Source organism: Cynocephalus volans, chromosome 15 (assembly GCF_027409185.1).
Source record: "Cynocephalus volans isolate mCynVol1 chromosome 15, mCynVol1.pri, whole genome shotgun sequence".
Lineage (NCBI taxonomy): Eukaryota > Metazoa > Chordata > Mammalia > Dermoptera > Cynocephalidae > Cynocephalus > Cynocephalus volans.
The window spans coordinates 58,337,003-58,352,504 of NC_084474.1; the positions used below are offsets into that span (position 1 = coordinate 58,337,003).

The following is a 15,502-nucleotide window of genomic DNA, read 5'->3' on the forward strand; positions in this document are numbered from 1 at the left end:
CTATTTACTCTAACTCCAAGGTAGAAATTCTATGGCCGGGATCATTAGTTTAGTTTAATATAATGATTATTTTAAGTGAAAATATGCATTATCTTGTAAATAGGATGTATTCTCAAACTGCTATCTAACTAATCAAAATAATTTGTTTATTAAGAAACAATATACTTTTCACATTTTCAGCTTTATTTCAGAATTAAGACTTTAAAAGTGAAGAAAATATCCTATTTTTTCTTTGATGTATGTTTCAGAGATGCCTTATCTTATTCTAAATTACTCTTAAGTGTCACTTTTTAGAAATGCTGGGCCCTAATACTTTAAAAACAAGCTTCTCTTAAGTGGCCCTCCCTACAGGAGGGTAACAATCCACACACAATCCCTTAAGTGCGCCAATGTACCTTTATATTTTGGAATCCTTTTGCAAAGCTAGTGATCACCTTTAGTTTATAGATTCTCATGTTAAGATTTTGGGGGCTAAAATTAATTTTGATTTTGGTGTATATATTTAAAATCAAATGGAACTAAATAACTCAAGCAAAAAATGAGCAGTTCTCTGCAAGCTGCCGTCCACCCACCCCTACCCCACTCAGAAGAAATCCAAATCACGTTCAATTCTGGTGGGCTCAGCGATTTTCTGGTACTTGTGTGAAGTCAGAGCTGAAGCCCACAAGCCACAAAGCTTCAATAAAAATATTTCTCAGGCCCTGTCAATACTGATGGGCACAGCCAGGCTAAGTCAGCATGAAGTAAGGTGGTCTGATCATCAGCACACCCAGAGGATGCTGGAAGAACACCCCCACATGTGGTGTCCAGAAAAATAGACCTTCATCAAATTCCTTGAATGGTGATGTTGAGATGGAACGGGCTTTGGTCTTAGGACAAGTCAAGAAAGACCTGACAGATGAGGAACAGGGGCAGAAGGTATTAGACCCCCAGGGCACAATCACATGCTAAGCTATGCTTGGGAGATTTCCATGCCCACAGACCACGTAGCAAGAGCATCAAATGTGTATGTGTGTGACTTACTTGTGCATGTTTTCTCATCTGGGTTAAGAGCAAATCCTTCACGACACCGACAAAAGTAAGAGCTATCAGCATTTACACACTCGTGTTCACATCCATGGTTTTCTGAGGCACAGTAGTCCACAGCTGTAGAGAATAAAACACATTCAGAGTTTAATTAGAAATACAAACAAAGGAAAAGGGAATGGTAGCATGGAAGTGTATTTAAAACAAATATAAATAAGGATTAATATTGTTGTTCAAAAAAAGAGTACAGATAAATAAATCTGAATCCAAGGCTCCCACCCCCTTGAAAAAATCAGGAGTCTAGGGGCCGGCCCGTGGCTCACTCGGGAGAGGGTGGTGCTGATGACAGCAAGGCCATGGGTTCGGATCCTATATAGGGATGGCCAGTTAGATCACTGGCTGAGCGTGGTGCTGACAACACCAAGTCAAGGGTTAAGATTCCCTTACTGGTCATCTTTAAAAAAAAAAAAAAAATCAGGAGTCTAGATCAGGCAATCATATCAGAAGATAAGATAAAGAATATGAACAATTGTATTAAAAGTTAAAGAAATGCAAACCAAAACGATTACAAGGCACACTTACTCTATTAAACTGGCAAAAATAAAGATGAGAGAAAACCCAGTGGAGGCAAGGCAGCGTGGGAATGGTTATTAACGGTGGGTGGCATTATAAATTGATAAAACATGTTTTAGAAGACAATTTGACCATGTTCACTCTGGAAATGTGACCCAAAGAAATAATTGGAAAAAAAGAAGTTAATTATATGCAATAAACTATGTAAAAGCAGCATTATTTACAAAAAATTCTGGAAAATAAGATGAACATTTAATAAGAGTAAATGGCTCCGTAATTTATGAGAAAGTGCACTGGCCTATTTCTCATTAATTCCACCCATATTTAAAAAAAAAAAAAAAACTAAAAACTTGGGGCTGGCTGGTTAGCTCAGCTGGTTAGGGCGTGGTGTTATAACAGCAAGGTCAAGGGTTCAGATCCCTACCGGCCAGCTGCCAAAAAAAAACAACCCCACACACAAAACTTAATTCCACAAATATTTATTGAGCATCTGCTCTGGGCCAGGCCCTGTCTTAGGTGTTAAGAATAGAGCAAATAACAAAACAGACCAAAATTCTAGCCCTCAAAGAGCTTATGTTTGGATGGGGGTGGTGGTGGTGGGGAACAGACAAGAATAGAATAAATAAGAAAATAGCATCATCTACGAGGGCACTTCAAAAAGTTCATGGAAAAGTTCACATTATCTTTTAATTGTATTTTCCCATGAACTTTTTGAAGTACCCGTGTATTAGAAGACAGAAAGTGTTCTGGAGAAAAATAAAACAGCAAAGGGAAAGAGGGACTTAGTGGAGGGGAATGAGAGACCGAGGGTGGATGTGATGGAGGTGGTCCGGAAAGGCCTCTGTGAGAAGGGGGCAGTGGGCAGAGTCCTGAATGAGGTGGGAGCCATGGGGATATCTAGGAGAGAGCATTTGGGGCCAAAGGAAGAGCAAGTGCAGAAGCCTGGAGGTGAGATCAGGCCCTGTGCGCTGGGGACCAGCCAAGGCCAGGGTGGCTGCCGCAGGGAGCCGTGAAGATGCAAATGGCGCAGATCAGAAGGGAACCGTGGCCACTGCAGTGACTTCGGCTTTTACCCTGAGTGAGTTTGGAGTCAGTGGAGGGTTGTGAACAGAGGAGTTGAGAATAGACTGTGCAGGGCAAACGTGAACGCAGAAAACCAGTTAGGAGGCTGCTACTATAATCCGAGTGAGGAATGGTGTAGGCTTAAACCAGGATGGGGGGATGTGATGTTCTGTGGGTTGTGGGTTGAATTGTGTCCCCCCAAAGATATGTTGAAGTCCCAACCCCTGGGACCTGTGAATGTGGCCTTATTTGGAAATAAGATTTTTGCAGAGATAATCAACGTAAGATGAGATCATTAGGGTGGCCTGTAATTCCAATAGGACCAGTGTCTTTATAAGAAGAGGGAAAGCCATGTGAAGACACACCCCCCAGGGAGAATGCCCTGTGAAGACAGACATAGAGATGCAAGCCAAGGAATGCCAAGGATTGACAGCCATCACCAGGGCACTAGGGAAAGGCGAGGAAGGATTTTCCCTGACAAGTTGCATAGGCAGCCTGGCCCAGACGGTGCCTTGATTTCAGACTTCTAGCTGCCAGAACTATGAGACAATAAATTTCCATTGTTTTAAGTCATCCAGTTTAACTACTTTATTATGGTAACCCTAGGAAATGAATACACTGGGTATATGTTGAAGGCGGGGCCAATAGGATCCTGTTGAATTAGAGGTAAAGCAAGAGAAAAAGAGAGGAATTAAGGCTGACTCCAGAGATTTTGGCATGAGCAATTGAAAGGATGGGGTTGCTGTTAACTGAGATGGGGAAGGTGCAGGTGGAGCAGGTTTTGTGGGGGAAGATCTGGAGTTCTATTTTGAACATTAGGCATTAACATTATAATTATGATGACATAATTGTAAATAGGAAGACAAATTTCGATGAAAAAAGTAGATCTCAAAATTGTGTATTCACAGTGATTATATACAAGTATAGTTCCCAGGCAAAGCCTGGAAATTAGAAATTAAAATGCTTGCTATGTTAAGGTGGTAGGATTATGAATGATTTTTTTCCTTTAAAGCTCGCAAAGGACATAAAGAAATATCACAATTTGCAAGAATGAATATGCTAATAATAAATTTTTAAAAAGACAGTCCAAGAAAAAGTTTCCCTCTATAGTTATTTAGGATATATTAATACCAAAAATTTGTGAATAATAACAAGAAAATAGAATCTGCAAAATTAAAACATGTGTACAATTTTTAAAAAGCAAAACCATGCATGGAGAAGATAATGATGTGTTTAACATCATAATTAAAACATGCAAAGAGAAAAGCTAAAGATTTTTAAAGGGTAATAGCCTGTGTTGTGTTTATTCTTTTGCTCCCAGACTTCATTAAGTTTCAGTCTAAAGTATTGTTTTTGTAAATTCGCTTCCCCAAAGAGTTCTAATAGCACCTAATATTTGTGGGTTTAATACACAAGTCATTATTGTGGGAACAAGACATTCATGTTTTCTCAGGGTCTGAACGTCATGGAACATTAGTTAATTGCTGAAGTTGAGTCATAACATAAATACTGAACTAGCACCAAATCCTCCTAAAAGTTAATTTCTCATCTTTCAAGAACCAGTAGATTGTTAAACAAGTTAATGGTGACACTGCAGACATTGAGATCAAGGAGTACCATGCCCTGGCATGCCCCAATCTGCATGTCACAGGAGTTGGCCATGCCATAGCCCTCAGGGACCTGTTAGCAGTTGGCCATCTCCACCTGCAACTCCTCATGCTGGGCCTGGCCCGCCATCTTGAAAATCTCCCAGCCCCTAATATGAATGTCTGCTGTCAGTCAGTCAGTCCTATCTCTGTCTACCCACATCTTAGTGTTCCCTCCAAGCTGCTAATCTGACTTCCAAGTTCTAGGACATTGATGATACTACAGTGATGAGTAGTCAGTACCCTCTACCTAAAGGCAGAAACTCAGACTCTACCTCTCTCTTGAACTTCCTCTTTCACATCATAGGGTGTAATCTCTGAGCCCAGCCATCTCTGTTCCCCAGAGAGAGACCCCATAATTATGTTGGCCCCATAATTTAGACTGAAGAGAGGTTTGAGATTTTGCTTAAGCCTCAAGTCTAAGCCATGTGCTCCAAACTCACCTTTTTCCAGAATGGAGTATCTGATGTTGGTCCGAATATTGAAAAAAAGTTGTACAGAAGAAGCCCTTTTAATGGACCTCCACCTCACCAACTCCTGACCAATCCATGTGTCATTCCTTCTGACAATGTGTGACCTAATGTCCAGAGCATGCTGAACGCTTAAAGCAGTTGGAACACCTGTGCTCCAGAACGCCTGTGCACTTCTCCCATTGGCTGAGCTGTAGGCTTATAAAGCATTGGCTCTCAAAGCAAGGTCTATGCATCAACCATTACTTGAGAACTTGTCAGTAATACCAATTCTCGGGCTCCACCCCAGACCTACTGAATTAGAAACTCTGGGTGTGGGGCCCAGGAATATGTGTTTTAACAAACCCTCCAGATGATTCTGATGCATGCTAAAATTTGAGAGCCACTGTTAAAAGGTCTAAGTTGTTTTTGTTTCCACTTATATATGCCATTTGTACATGTTATTGTAACCAATTTAAATATTTAAAAGGCCAATAAAATAAAAGCGCTAAGAGAAATTGAATTTTTAAAAAATAAAAACTGAGTTGAAAGCTTTGGAGAGACTTAAGGCAATTTTCCAACCAAAATTGCTATAGGATCAGGCATGGATGAAACAAGCTTAAGACTCGGAAAATTTTCATAAAAATTTACGAGGTTTCTGCCCTTAGATTGCTTTATAGAAGTCTTCAAATCTTTGCTCTAATTTAGAGAAACCAAAACTGAAAATCATAGACAACACATTATAGGTATGGTTTAGTGAAGAAAGATTTTTAAAAATCACATTTTTTCCTTGAATCAACACAAAATTAGTAATTTATAAAAGTGTAATTAAAAGTAATTTTTACTAATGTACACCTGTGTGTTTTAAATAAAAATAAAATGGTTTAGATGTGTAGTGTTTTATGACTCCCCTCTTTGAATGACATTTTCCATTAATAAGCCAGCCACAGGCCCAACTTCACGAGATAAGAGGGCTTCTCCTGGACCTGGATTCTTGTGCTGCTTTTGTTCTTTGTGTGCACAGCTTTCTGGGAAATTGAGTGGGAGAGGGGTCATTGGCAAGGCAGGATCCAGGTATTCCTGGGTCCTGAGACCCTGGTATGTAAAACGCCAAGGTTTAAGAGCCACCCACTGACTCACTGCCAGGTGGCTGGGGACAGCAGATGAGGCCACGATTGCAGCGGGTAGACATGGAGGAGCCCACTTCCAGGCATGTGAACCTAAAAGTTTCTTAAGGCCAAAAGAGTTCTAGTCCATTCAACTCTGACATCCTTTGCCAAATGTTTTGGGTTCTTTGTATAACTTCCTTGGCTGCAAAATTGAACTTGTGAAAAGGGAGGCCAAGGCTAGGGGGCAGGTGTAAGCAGGTGACCTTTGTGTTTAACCCAGTCATACCTCTGTTGTTCCAAGTCCTTATCTACTTCGACAAAATCCTTTTTCAGCTATTTTGTGCCTAGAATTTCTATAGTTTCCTTTAAAAATGTAAAGCATAATTCCCTGGCTATAGCTCTTTGGCCCTGCAGATCAAAAAGTGCTAAAATCCTAGAGTCAGAAGTCAGTCTTGCCATGTTCAGTCTCTGCCCAACGTGTGAGAAATCTCTCAACTGTCTCCAAGGATAAATGATGCTTTGGTGCAAGGGAATAGAACCTAACATTGGCAGTTTCTGATTTTATAATCTGGTCATATTCCAAGGTTTTCTCAGTAGGGATCAGTCTGCAAGGGGACGACATCAGCAGAAACAGGATATTTTAAGGAGCACTTGGATTTTAAAGTTTGTTGATGACATAGTAAGAAAAACCAAATTCATCGTTTAGAGAAATGGTAGAAACAATTGCTAAACATATATTAGACACCCACAGAGTCAGACTCACAAAACCTCTCCTGTCCAAGTCAAAACCAGAATGCTAGATGCAGGATTTAAAAGCTCAGAGTAAGTTTTCTGTTGATTTTGATAACAATAAGGGAGTGTTAGAGGAGTATTTAGTGTCACACCCTGCCCCTTAAATTCATATGTTGAAGGCTGAACCCCTAATACCTTAGAATGTGACTGTATTTAAAGATGGGGCCTTTAAAGAGGTGATTAAGTTGAAATGAGGCTGTTAGGGTGGCCCTAATCCAATCTGACTGGTGTCCTTATGAGAGGAAATTTGGACACAGAAGAGGCACAAGGGATGCACGTACACAGAGAAAAGACCACGTGAGGACACAACGAGAAGGTGGCCATCTGGAAGCCAAGGACAGAGACCCAGAAAAAACTAAACCTGCTAACACCTTGACCTTAGACTTCTAGCTTCCAGAACAGTGAGATCGTACATTCCTGTTGTTTAAGTCACCCAGTCTGTGGGGTTGTGTTATGGCAGTCCCAGCTGACTAATACAGGGAGAAATCCAACACGTAACGTCTTGTTTCAAACATGAGGAGTTAGCTGATTAATCAAAAATCTAACCTTCAAAATAAAAATCCATCTTCCCATCCTTTATCTCCAACTTAAATATCAATCATCCCCTCCTCTTTGAGGGTAGTTGATATAGTAAAATATGGGAGAAAAGTCCCCACGCTGGGAGCCAGCATCATCCTGGGTATGTATGGATCTCAATATGAGTTTTTAAATATACCATACATTTGACATATTCTCAAATGCAAGCACTCATAAGAAGACAAAGATTCATAATGGATATAGAAATTAAGATACAACTCATATTTGTCTCTTGTCGTCTATCAGACATTGTGATCATAGTAATAATGTTAACAAGCACTTACGTAGCACACTTCTACGTGCTTTGCACATGTTAACTCATTTAACCCTCACAACAACCTCTTGAGATAGGTATAGTTATACTCAGTGTACAGATGAAGTAACTGAAATATAGAGTAACAACAGTACCTACCTCATAGGGTTGTTGCAATATACATAAAATATTTATGTATATTAACAGAACATTTAGTAACATTTGATAAATGTAGTTTATTTTTCTTATCACATTGCCTCCCTAACCAGGTAGGGTTGAATTGGGGAGTAGAGAGATACCTAAATATCAGTCATTTGTTTCACAACCATTTATTGAGCTATGACTGTATCAGGCACTGTGGTAAACCCTGGATGGTAACAACAAGCAAATACCATACATAAGACATCTTAGAAGAAAGGCAGGAAGGATAAGCCAAGCTCTTATCAGTGATTACCTCCAGGAAGTGAAATTGGGGAAAAGCAACTGTCAGGTTTTAATTTCATAAACATCTATACCCTGATTTTTTTTTAAGTGCTAAATTTGAATGTGTCCCTCCAAAATTCATGTTGAAACTTAATCTCCAATGTAATAGTATTAAGAGGTGGGGACTTCAGGAGGTGATTAGCTCATGAGGGCGTCTCCATCCTGAATATGAGTAAGGCCCTTTGAAAAGAAGCTTCACACGGCATTTGACCCCTTTTTGCTCGTCTGCTTTTGCTACGTGAGGACACAGCGTTCAAGGCAACATTTTGGAAGCAGATACTGAACCTGCTGGCACCTTGGTCTTGGACTTCACAGCCTCCAGAAATGTGAGAAATTAATTTCTATGACTTATAAATTACCTAGTCTCAGGTGTTTTGTTATAGCAGCACAAGTAGACTAAGACAATAAGCAAAAATTGATTTTATAATTTCAAAATCAATCAAACGGAAAAGATTTTTTAAAAACATGAGTGCTTGAGACTGTGATCAGTCACTCAACCTCAGTCAATGATTCAAGAACATATTGTGAGTCCACTCTGCGAAAGCTGCGAAGTACAAGTGGCCTCTGCTCTCAAGAGTTTGCAATCTACTTGGGCAGATAAGATGAAACAGGACCAAAGTTACCGCAAAATACAAGGCAGTCAGTAAATACCAGATGAGCAAGTACAGACGATAATTCATCCTCAAAGATATAGACAAATGGTCTTTGAAAAATACAAACTTTGGGATGGAAATTAACCTAGCTTTATAGGCAATTGATGAATTACAAATTCAGGGACTCTACTAAAGCAAAAGGAGGATCTTAGTTGGTGTTCCACAAACTCAAATGTGTGGAAATGTTGTATAAAAAGTCCTGAGTCAGTGGCTAAGAATTGAACTTTCATGCAGGTCACCGTCATGATCTGGGACAAATCAATGTACTAGAACCACCACCATGGAAGTGTTGACACTGAAAACCCATTTCCTAGATTCACCAGGTACTGGACATGGTTAACTTCTACCAGCCTTCTTTAAATGAATAGTTTAGACCTGCTGTCCCTACTTCCTCACCACCCACTCCCTACACCATGAAATTTGCACTTTACCCCACCCCTCTCCATCATTATCAATGTCCTCCTGGTCACCTTTGCATCCCTCATGCCTAGCAGAGTGCCTGGCAGAGAGTTCTGAAATGTTTGCTGAGGTCAACTGATGACTTAACTTGATGGCTTGTCCTTTAAGTTCTGTTGCCTCCAGCCTTGCTGGAGCATGACATTAATACTGACCTGGCCTAGAAATCTTCTTCTGATTCTCACTCTCTCTTTCTTTCCCCCGCTATGGCTTCACTCCAGCCTTAGGCTATTTTTTCACAGATATTTTTTTGGCCCCCACCTCTTCCTGCTCCCTACACGTGGCTGCCATCCAAGAGTTGGTCCTTCACTCACTTCTCACAACATACTTCACCGATACCCAGGAATGATGATGATAATAATAAGTGTTGTAATAATAATAAAAATAATAATAATTGTAATAAGTGCCTAGTGTGTGTTGGGAGCTTTACTCAGTGATGGAATTTGGATATGTTGGAGTTTGTCCCTCCAAAACTCATGTGGAAATTTGATCCCCAATGTGGCAGTGTTGGAAACTGATTGAGTCATGGGGGCGGATTCCTTATGAATGGATTAATGCTCTCCCTGGGGGAGGGGGGACTAATGAGTGAGTTCTCCCTCTATTAGTTCCCATGAGAGCTTATTGTTTATAGGACCCTGGCACCTCTTGCTTCCTCTCTCTCGCTTCCTCTTGCCATGTGATCTGCTTGTACCCTCCAGCTGCCTGCTGTTTTTCCGCCATGAGTAGAAGCAGACTGAGGCCCATGCCAGATGCAGCTGTCCCAGAATCGTAAGCCAAATAAACCTCTTTTCCTTATAAATTACCCAGTCTCAGGTGTTTCTGTTATAGCAACACAAAACGGACTAAAACAGAAAATTGGTACCAAGGAGTGGAGTGTTACTAAAGATACCTAAAAATGTGGATGCAGCTTTGTAAATAGGTAACGGGCAAAGGTTGGAGGAGTTTGGAGGACTTAGAAGAAGAGAAAAAGATGCGGGAAAGTTTGGAATGTCTTAGAGACTTATGTGGTGGCGAGCAGAATGCTGATAGAAATGTGGACATTAAAGGCCATGCCGATGATGAGGTCTCAGATAGAAATGAGGGACTTATTGGGAATTGGACAAAAGATAACCTTTGCTACACCATAGCAAGGAACCTGGCTGCATTGTGTCCATGCCCTAGGACTTTGTGGAAGTTGGAACTTAGGAGTTGTGAACCAGAGTATCTGGCAGAAGAAATATCTAAGCAGCAAAGCATTAAGGATGCTGCATGGCTACTTCTAACAGCCCACTTTGAGTTATGGCGGCAAAGGCATGATGTAAAGCCAGAATTTAAAATAGAAGCAGAGCATAAAGATTTGGAAAATTTGTAGCCTGGCCATGTGGTAGAGAAGCAGAGAGCAGGAGAAAAATGCAAGGGTGAAGCAGATAAACCGGTTGCTAAAGACATTATCTTGGAGGTGAGGCAGCCAGATGCTAATAAGCAGGACAATGAAAAAAATGCCCTAAAGGCATTTGGGAAGTCTGGAAGGGTACCCTGGAGCTTATCATCACAGACCCTGAGGCCTAGAAGGACTGAGTTATCCTGGAGGACAGACCTGGCCGCAGCTGCCCTTGGGATCCTGCTCCCTGCATCCCAGCTGCTCCAGCTGGAGTGGCCCCGGGTATGGTTCATGCAGCAGCCCCCTGGAGAGTAGAGGCCCAAAACCTCAGTGGCATCCACGTTGTTTAAGTCTGCAGACCAGCAGGATGTGAGAGCAGTGGAGGTGTGGCATCCTCCACCCAAATTCCAGAGGATGTATGGAAAAGCCTGGGGACCCAAGCAGAGACCTGACACAGGGGAGGAGCCACTGCCAAGGCCATCTGCTAGAGCAATGCTGAGCAGAAAAATGGGGTCAGAGCCCCCACAGAGAGCCCCCACCAGAGAAATGTCAGTAGAGCCAAGGCAGTGGGGCTGCTGCCAGGACCCCAGAACTAGAGGGCCACTGGTAACTTGCACATGCAATGCAGGCCTGGAAAAGCCACAGGTACTAGCATGGCCCACTGGGCTGTGCCTGGCAGAGCTGTGGGAACAAGGCTGCCTGATGCTTTGGGGGCCCAGATGCCCTAGTGTGCCCAAGAGGCAGGAGTTGGAGTCAAAGAAGATTATTTCGGAGCTTTAAGATTTAATGTCTGTCCTGCTGGGTTTCAGACTTGTTTGGGGACTGTTTTTCCTTTCTTTTGGCCTATTCCTCCCTTTTGGAATGTGAATGTATACCCAATGTCTGTTCCACCATTGTATCTTGGCAGTAGATAAATTTGCTTTTGTTTTTCAGGTTCACAGCTGGAAGGACTTTTGCTTTCGGTCTCAGGTGAGACTTTGGACTTTGGACTTTTAAGTTGGTGCTGGAGCAAGCTAAGACTTTTGGAACTGTTGGGATAGAATGATTGTATTTTGTATGTGAGAGTGACAAGAGTTTTGGGAGGCCAGGGGTGGAATGATGGAGTTTGGATGTGTTGTCCCCTCCAAAACTCATGTGGAGCAGAGTTTCAAGATGGCGGCGGCTGCGGCGGCTGGCGCGGAGTAGCTGAGGTGGAAAAGGTGGCCACTGGGCCTCAGGCAGCCGGGAAACTTGTGGACCTTCCTCTGGCCATCTCTTAAGGGAGGACTGCTGCTGCTGGCCGGTCGTGGGGGCTCAACGCCACTTTGCCCCCGGCAGGAGAGGCTGCCTCATTTACAGGCAACAGCTTTGAAGTGTGGAGTAGGAAAAGAACTGATTCTTAGCTGCAAAAGCGAGTCTTGAAACAGGGAACACGGCGCCAGGGCTGCTGTGGATGCAGCCAGGATCCCGGAGGCTGGAGCCGCACTGAAGGCGGCCAGCTGCCCTATTCAGGATTCGAGGTTTCAGGCCGGCATTAAAGAAGATTCCTGGGAGCGCCCGAGCGGCGCCGCGACTGAACAGCCCGAGGTGGCAGTGCCGAGAACACGGAAGGCAACAAACCAGAGACAGAGCGAGCGCCCGACCTGGCATAGCACTGTGAGTGATCCCTGGCACAGCTCTGTTCGGGGGGTGGATGCCCACGCGGCTCCTGCCTGCACCACCAGGCCACTCACTGCCCCGGTGCTGCCTCCATTTTCCCAGGTGCGGGCAGCTCCGCCCTGCTCGGCCATCACTGAGCCCATTTGCTTGGCCTGGCGCGGGGCTTTCCGGACCCTGCGGGCCGGCCTCCTCTCCCACTCCCTCCGCGGTTCTCTGGCGGGGCTGGGGGTGTGGGGCGTCCCGACCAGTGTTGGGAGGGCTAGGAAGTACGGGCGGGCCGACTGTCACTCCACCACACCCTGGACTCCGGCCCCGGTAAACTTCCTGTTACTGGGAGGCAGATACCATCTCTGCGACCACCAGTTTGGAAAAAAGCCTAACGAATTTCTGGTTGGGAATAGTGTGGTAGGAGAGTTCCCAGGTCCGCTTGAACCTGCTGGAGAGCAGGCTGCAGGCAGGCACTAGACTCGGTTTATACCGGGGGGATACAAAGGTGAACAAGACCCGAGAAAGATCTACACAGTGCTACAAAGGCACCCAGAGACACCGGTCGTCTGTGCCTAGCAGAAACCTGGTAGACTTCCTGGGCGAGGCGGTGCTGAGCAGGGTCTTGAAGGCCCAGCTGATAGAGGAGGGGTGCAGCAGACACGCCCCAGCCCAGCACAGTGCGCACAGAGGGGGGAGACGTGCGGCCAGGGAGGCGGAGACTCGACAGAAACCACACACCCGGTGGGGTCGCCACTGCACGATCTAACAGCCTGGGCCAGAGCACACGGAACGGGGAGAAGTTCTGTACAGAAAGTGAAAGCTCAACAGAGATCACACACCCTGTGGTACGTGATCCACCAGCCCAGCAGAGTACAAGCTGACCAGAAAGGTGGATCCCCGGAGAAGCCCAAGACCCGAGGCAACCACACACACAAGACACTAGAGGCCAACTGAGCAGTCATGGCGGGAGCCATACCAAATAGGCAACCACAGCAACATCCTAGTTAGTCATTAGTCTCAAACCGGTGGACTGTGAAACCCCCTGCCACAATGAATAAACACCAAAAAAAAGACACCAGAAATACAAAAAATCAAGAAAGTACACCACCAAAAGTTAATAAATCTCATACTCTAGATCCTATAGAACAAGAAGCCCTTGAAATAACTGACAAGGAATTTCGAGTGATAATTCTAAGGAAACTGAATGAGATACAAGAAAACTCAGCTAGACATCATGATGAAATGAGGAAAAGTATACAGGATCTGAAAGAGGAAATATACAAGGAAATCAATGTCCTGAAAAAAAATGTAGCAGAACTTGCTGAACTGAAGAAGTTATTCAGCGAAATAAAAAACACAACGGAGAGTTTAACCAGCAGGCTTGTCGAAGTTGAAGAGAGAACCTCTGAACTTGAAGATGGGCTGTTTGAAATAACACAAGCAGACAAAAAGAAAGAAAAAAGAATCAAGGACATGGAAGAAAATCTGAGAGAGATATCAGACAACCTCAAGCGCTCAAATATCCGAGTCATGGGTATTCCAGAAGGGGAGGAAAATGGAGATTCCATTGAAAACATATTCAACAAAATAGTGGCAGAAAACTTCCCAGGTATAGGAAAAATCACAGATCTTCAGATCCAGGAAGCTCAACGATCTCCAAACGTATTCAACCCAAAAAGGCCTTCTCCAAGACATGTCATAGTCAAATTGGCAAAACTCAGAGACAAAGAGAGAATCTTAAAAGCTGCAAGAGAGAAGCGTCAAATCACCTATAAGGGAGCCCCAATCAGGTTAACATCAGACTTTTCATCACAAACCCTAAAAGCTAGAAAGGAATGGGATGATATTTTCAAAATACTAAAAGACAAAGATTGCCAGCCAAGAATACTCTACCCTGCAAGGCTATCCTTCCGAAATGAGGGGCAAATAGTATATTTCTCAGACAAACAAAAACTGCGGGAGTTCACTACCACAAGACCACCCTTACAAGAAATCCTCAAGGGAGTACTGGGTTTGGTTCCTGAAAAATAACTACCACTGCCATAAAAACCTAAGAAAAATCTAAACCCGCTAGTACAATAAAAATGGCATTCATGAAGAGAAAACAAGCTAACAAAAACACTATCTACAACCTAAGGAACCAAAAAACAAAGAAACCAAACAGTAAACCAGAAAGCAAGGAACAAAAGACACCTAAGACAACCAAACAACCAATAAAATGCTAGGAATAAATCAACACCTTTCAATAACAACTCTTAATGTTAAAGGCTTAAATTCCCCAATTAAAAGACACAGACTGGCTGACTGGATCAAAAAGCAGGACCCAACTATATGCTGCCTACAAGAGACCCACCTCACCCATAAAGATTCACACAGACTAAGAGTGAAAGGATGGAAAAAGATTTACCATGCAAACAGAAAAGAAAAACGAGCTGGAGTGGCTATTCTTGTATCTGACAAAATAGACTTTAAACTAAAAACCATAAAAAGAGACAATGAGGGACACTACTTAATGATAAAAGGACTGATCCATCAAGAAGACATAACAATCATAAATATGTACGCACCCAATGTTGGAGCAGCCAGATTTATAAAACAAAACTCATGTGGAAATTTGATCCCCAATGTGGCAGTGTTGGAAACTGATTGAGTCATGGGGACGGATCCCTTATGAATGGATTAATGCTCTCCCTGGGGGAGGGAGAGTAGTGAGTGAGTTCTCCCTCTGTTAGTTCCCACGAGAGCTTATTGTTTATAGGACCCTGGCACCTCTTGCTTCCTCTCTCTCGCTTCCTCTTGCCATGTGATCTGCTTGTACCCTCCAGCTGCCTGCTGTTTTTCCGCCATGAGTAGAAGCAGCCTGAGGCCCATGCCAGATGCAGCTGTCCCAGAATCATAAGCCAAATAAACCTCTTTTCCTTATAAATTACCCAGTCTCAGGTATTTCTGTTATAGCAACACAAAATGGACTAAAACACTCCATATCTTATTTGATCTCACAAAGCCCCATGATGTAGGTATTTTTACCCTATGTTATAAATGAGAAAACTGAGACACAGAAATTAAATGGCATAAGGACACAAGACTAGCAAGCAGCCGAACTGGGATTTCAGCCCAGGTCTTACTGTCTTAAAGGTCCAGATGCCTTCACAACAAACACCCACATAAATGTTTAAAATGAAAAATAAATCGAAATTAAAATTGAGAAAGAAATGGACTATGCTGCTTCCTGACCGCACCATTGGTCTAATCTCTCACTGTCATATTAATACTGTGTTCTCTGCTCCCTCTTGACATGTCCTTATTGATGCTCACCTTAACTCCAAACTCACCTCATCTAAAACTACTCATCATTTTTTAAAAATCTGTCCCCATCACTCTTCCATCACTATTGCCTTCACTCTCAGAGCCATGGAAGCTCAAGCTCATGGCGTTACT

At 43.1% G+C, this 15,502-nt stretch overlaps 1 protein-coding gene across 3 annotated transcripts in view; it reads right to left on the bottom strand.

Annotated features, from left to right (window-relative positions):
• The window catches only part of MATN2 (matrilin 2), a 123,853-nt gene that overhangs the window by 42,237 nt on the left and 66,114 nt on the right, over window positions 1-15,502 (bottom strand). For all 3 annotated transcript variants that reach the window (XM_063079626.1, XM_063079625.1, XM_063079624.1), the window contains exon 5: window positions 1,024-1,146. In XM_063079626.1, coding sequence (XP_062935696.1) covers window positions 1,024-1,146 — 123 coding nt within the window. The remainder of the gene's footprint in view (window positions 1-1,023; window positions 1,147-15,502) is intronic.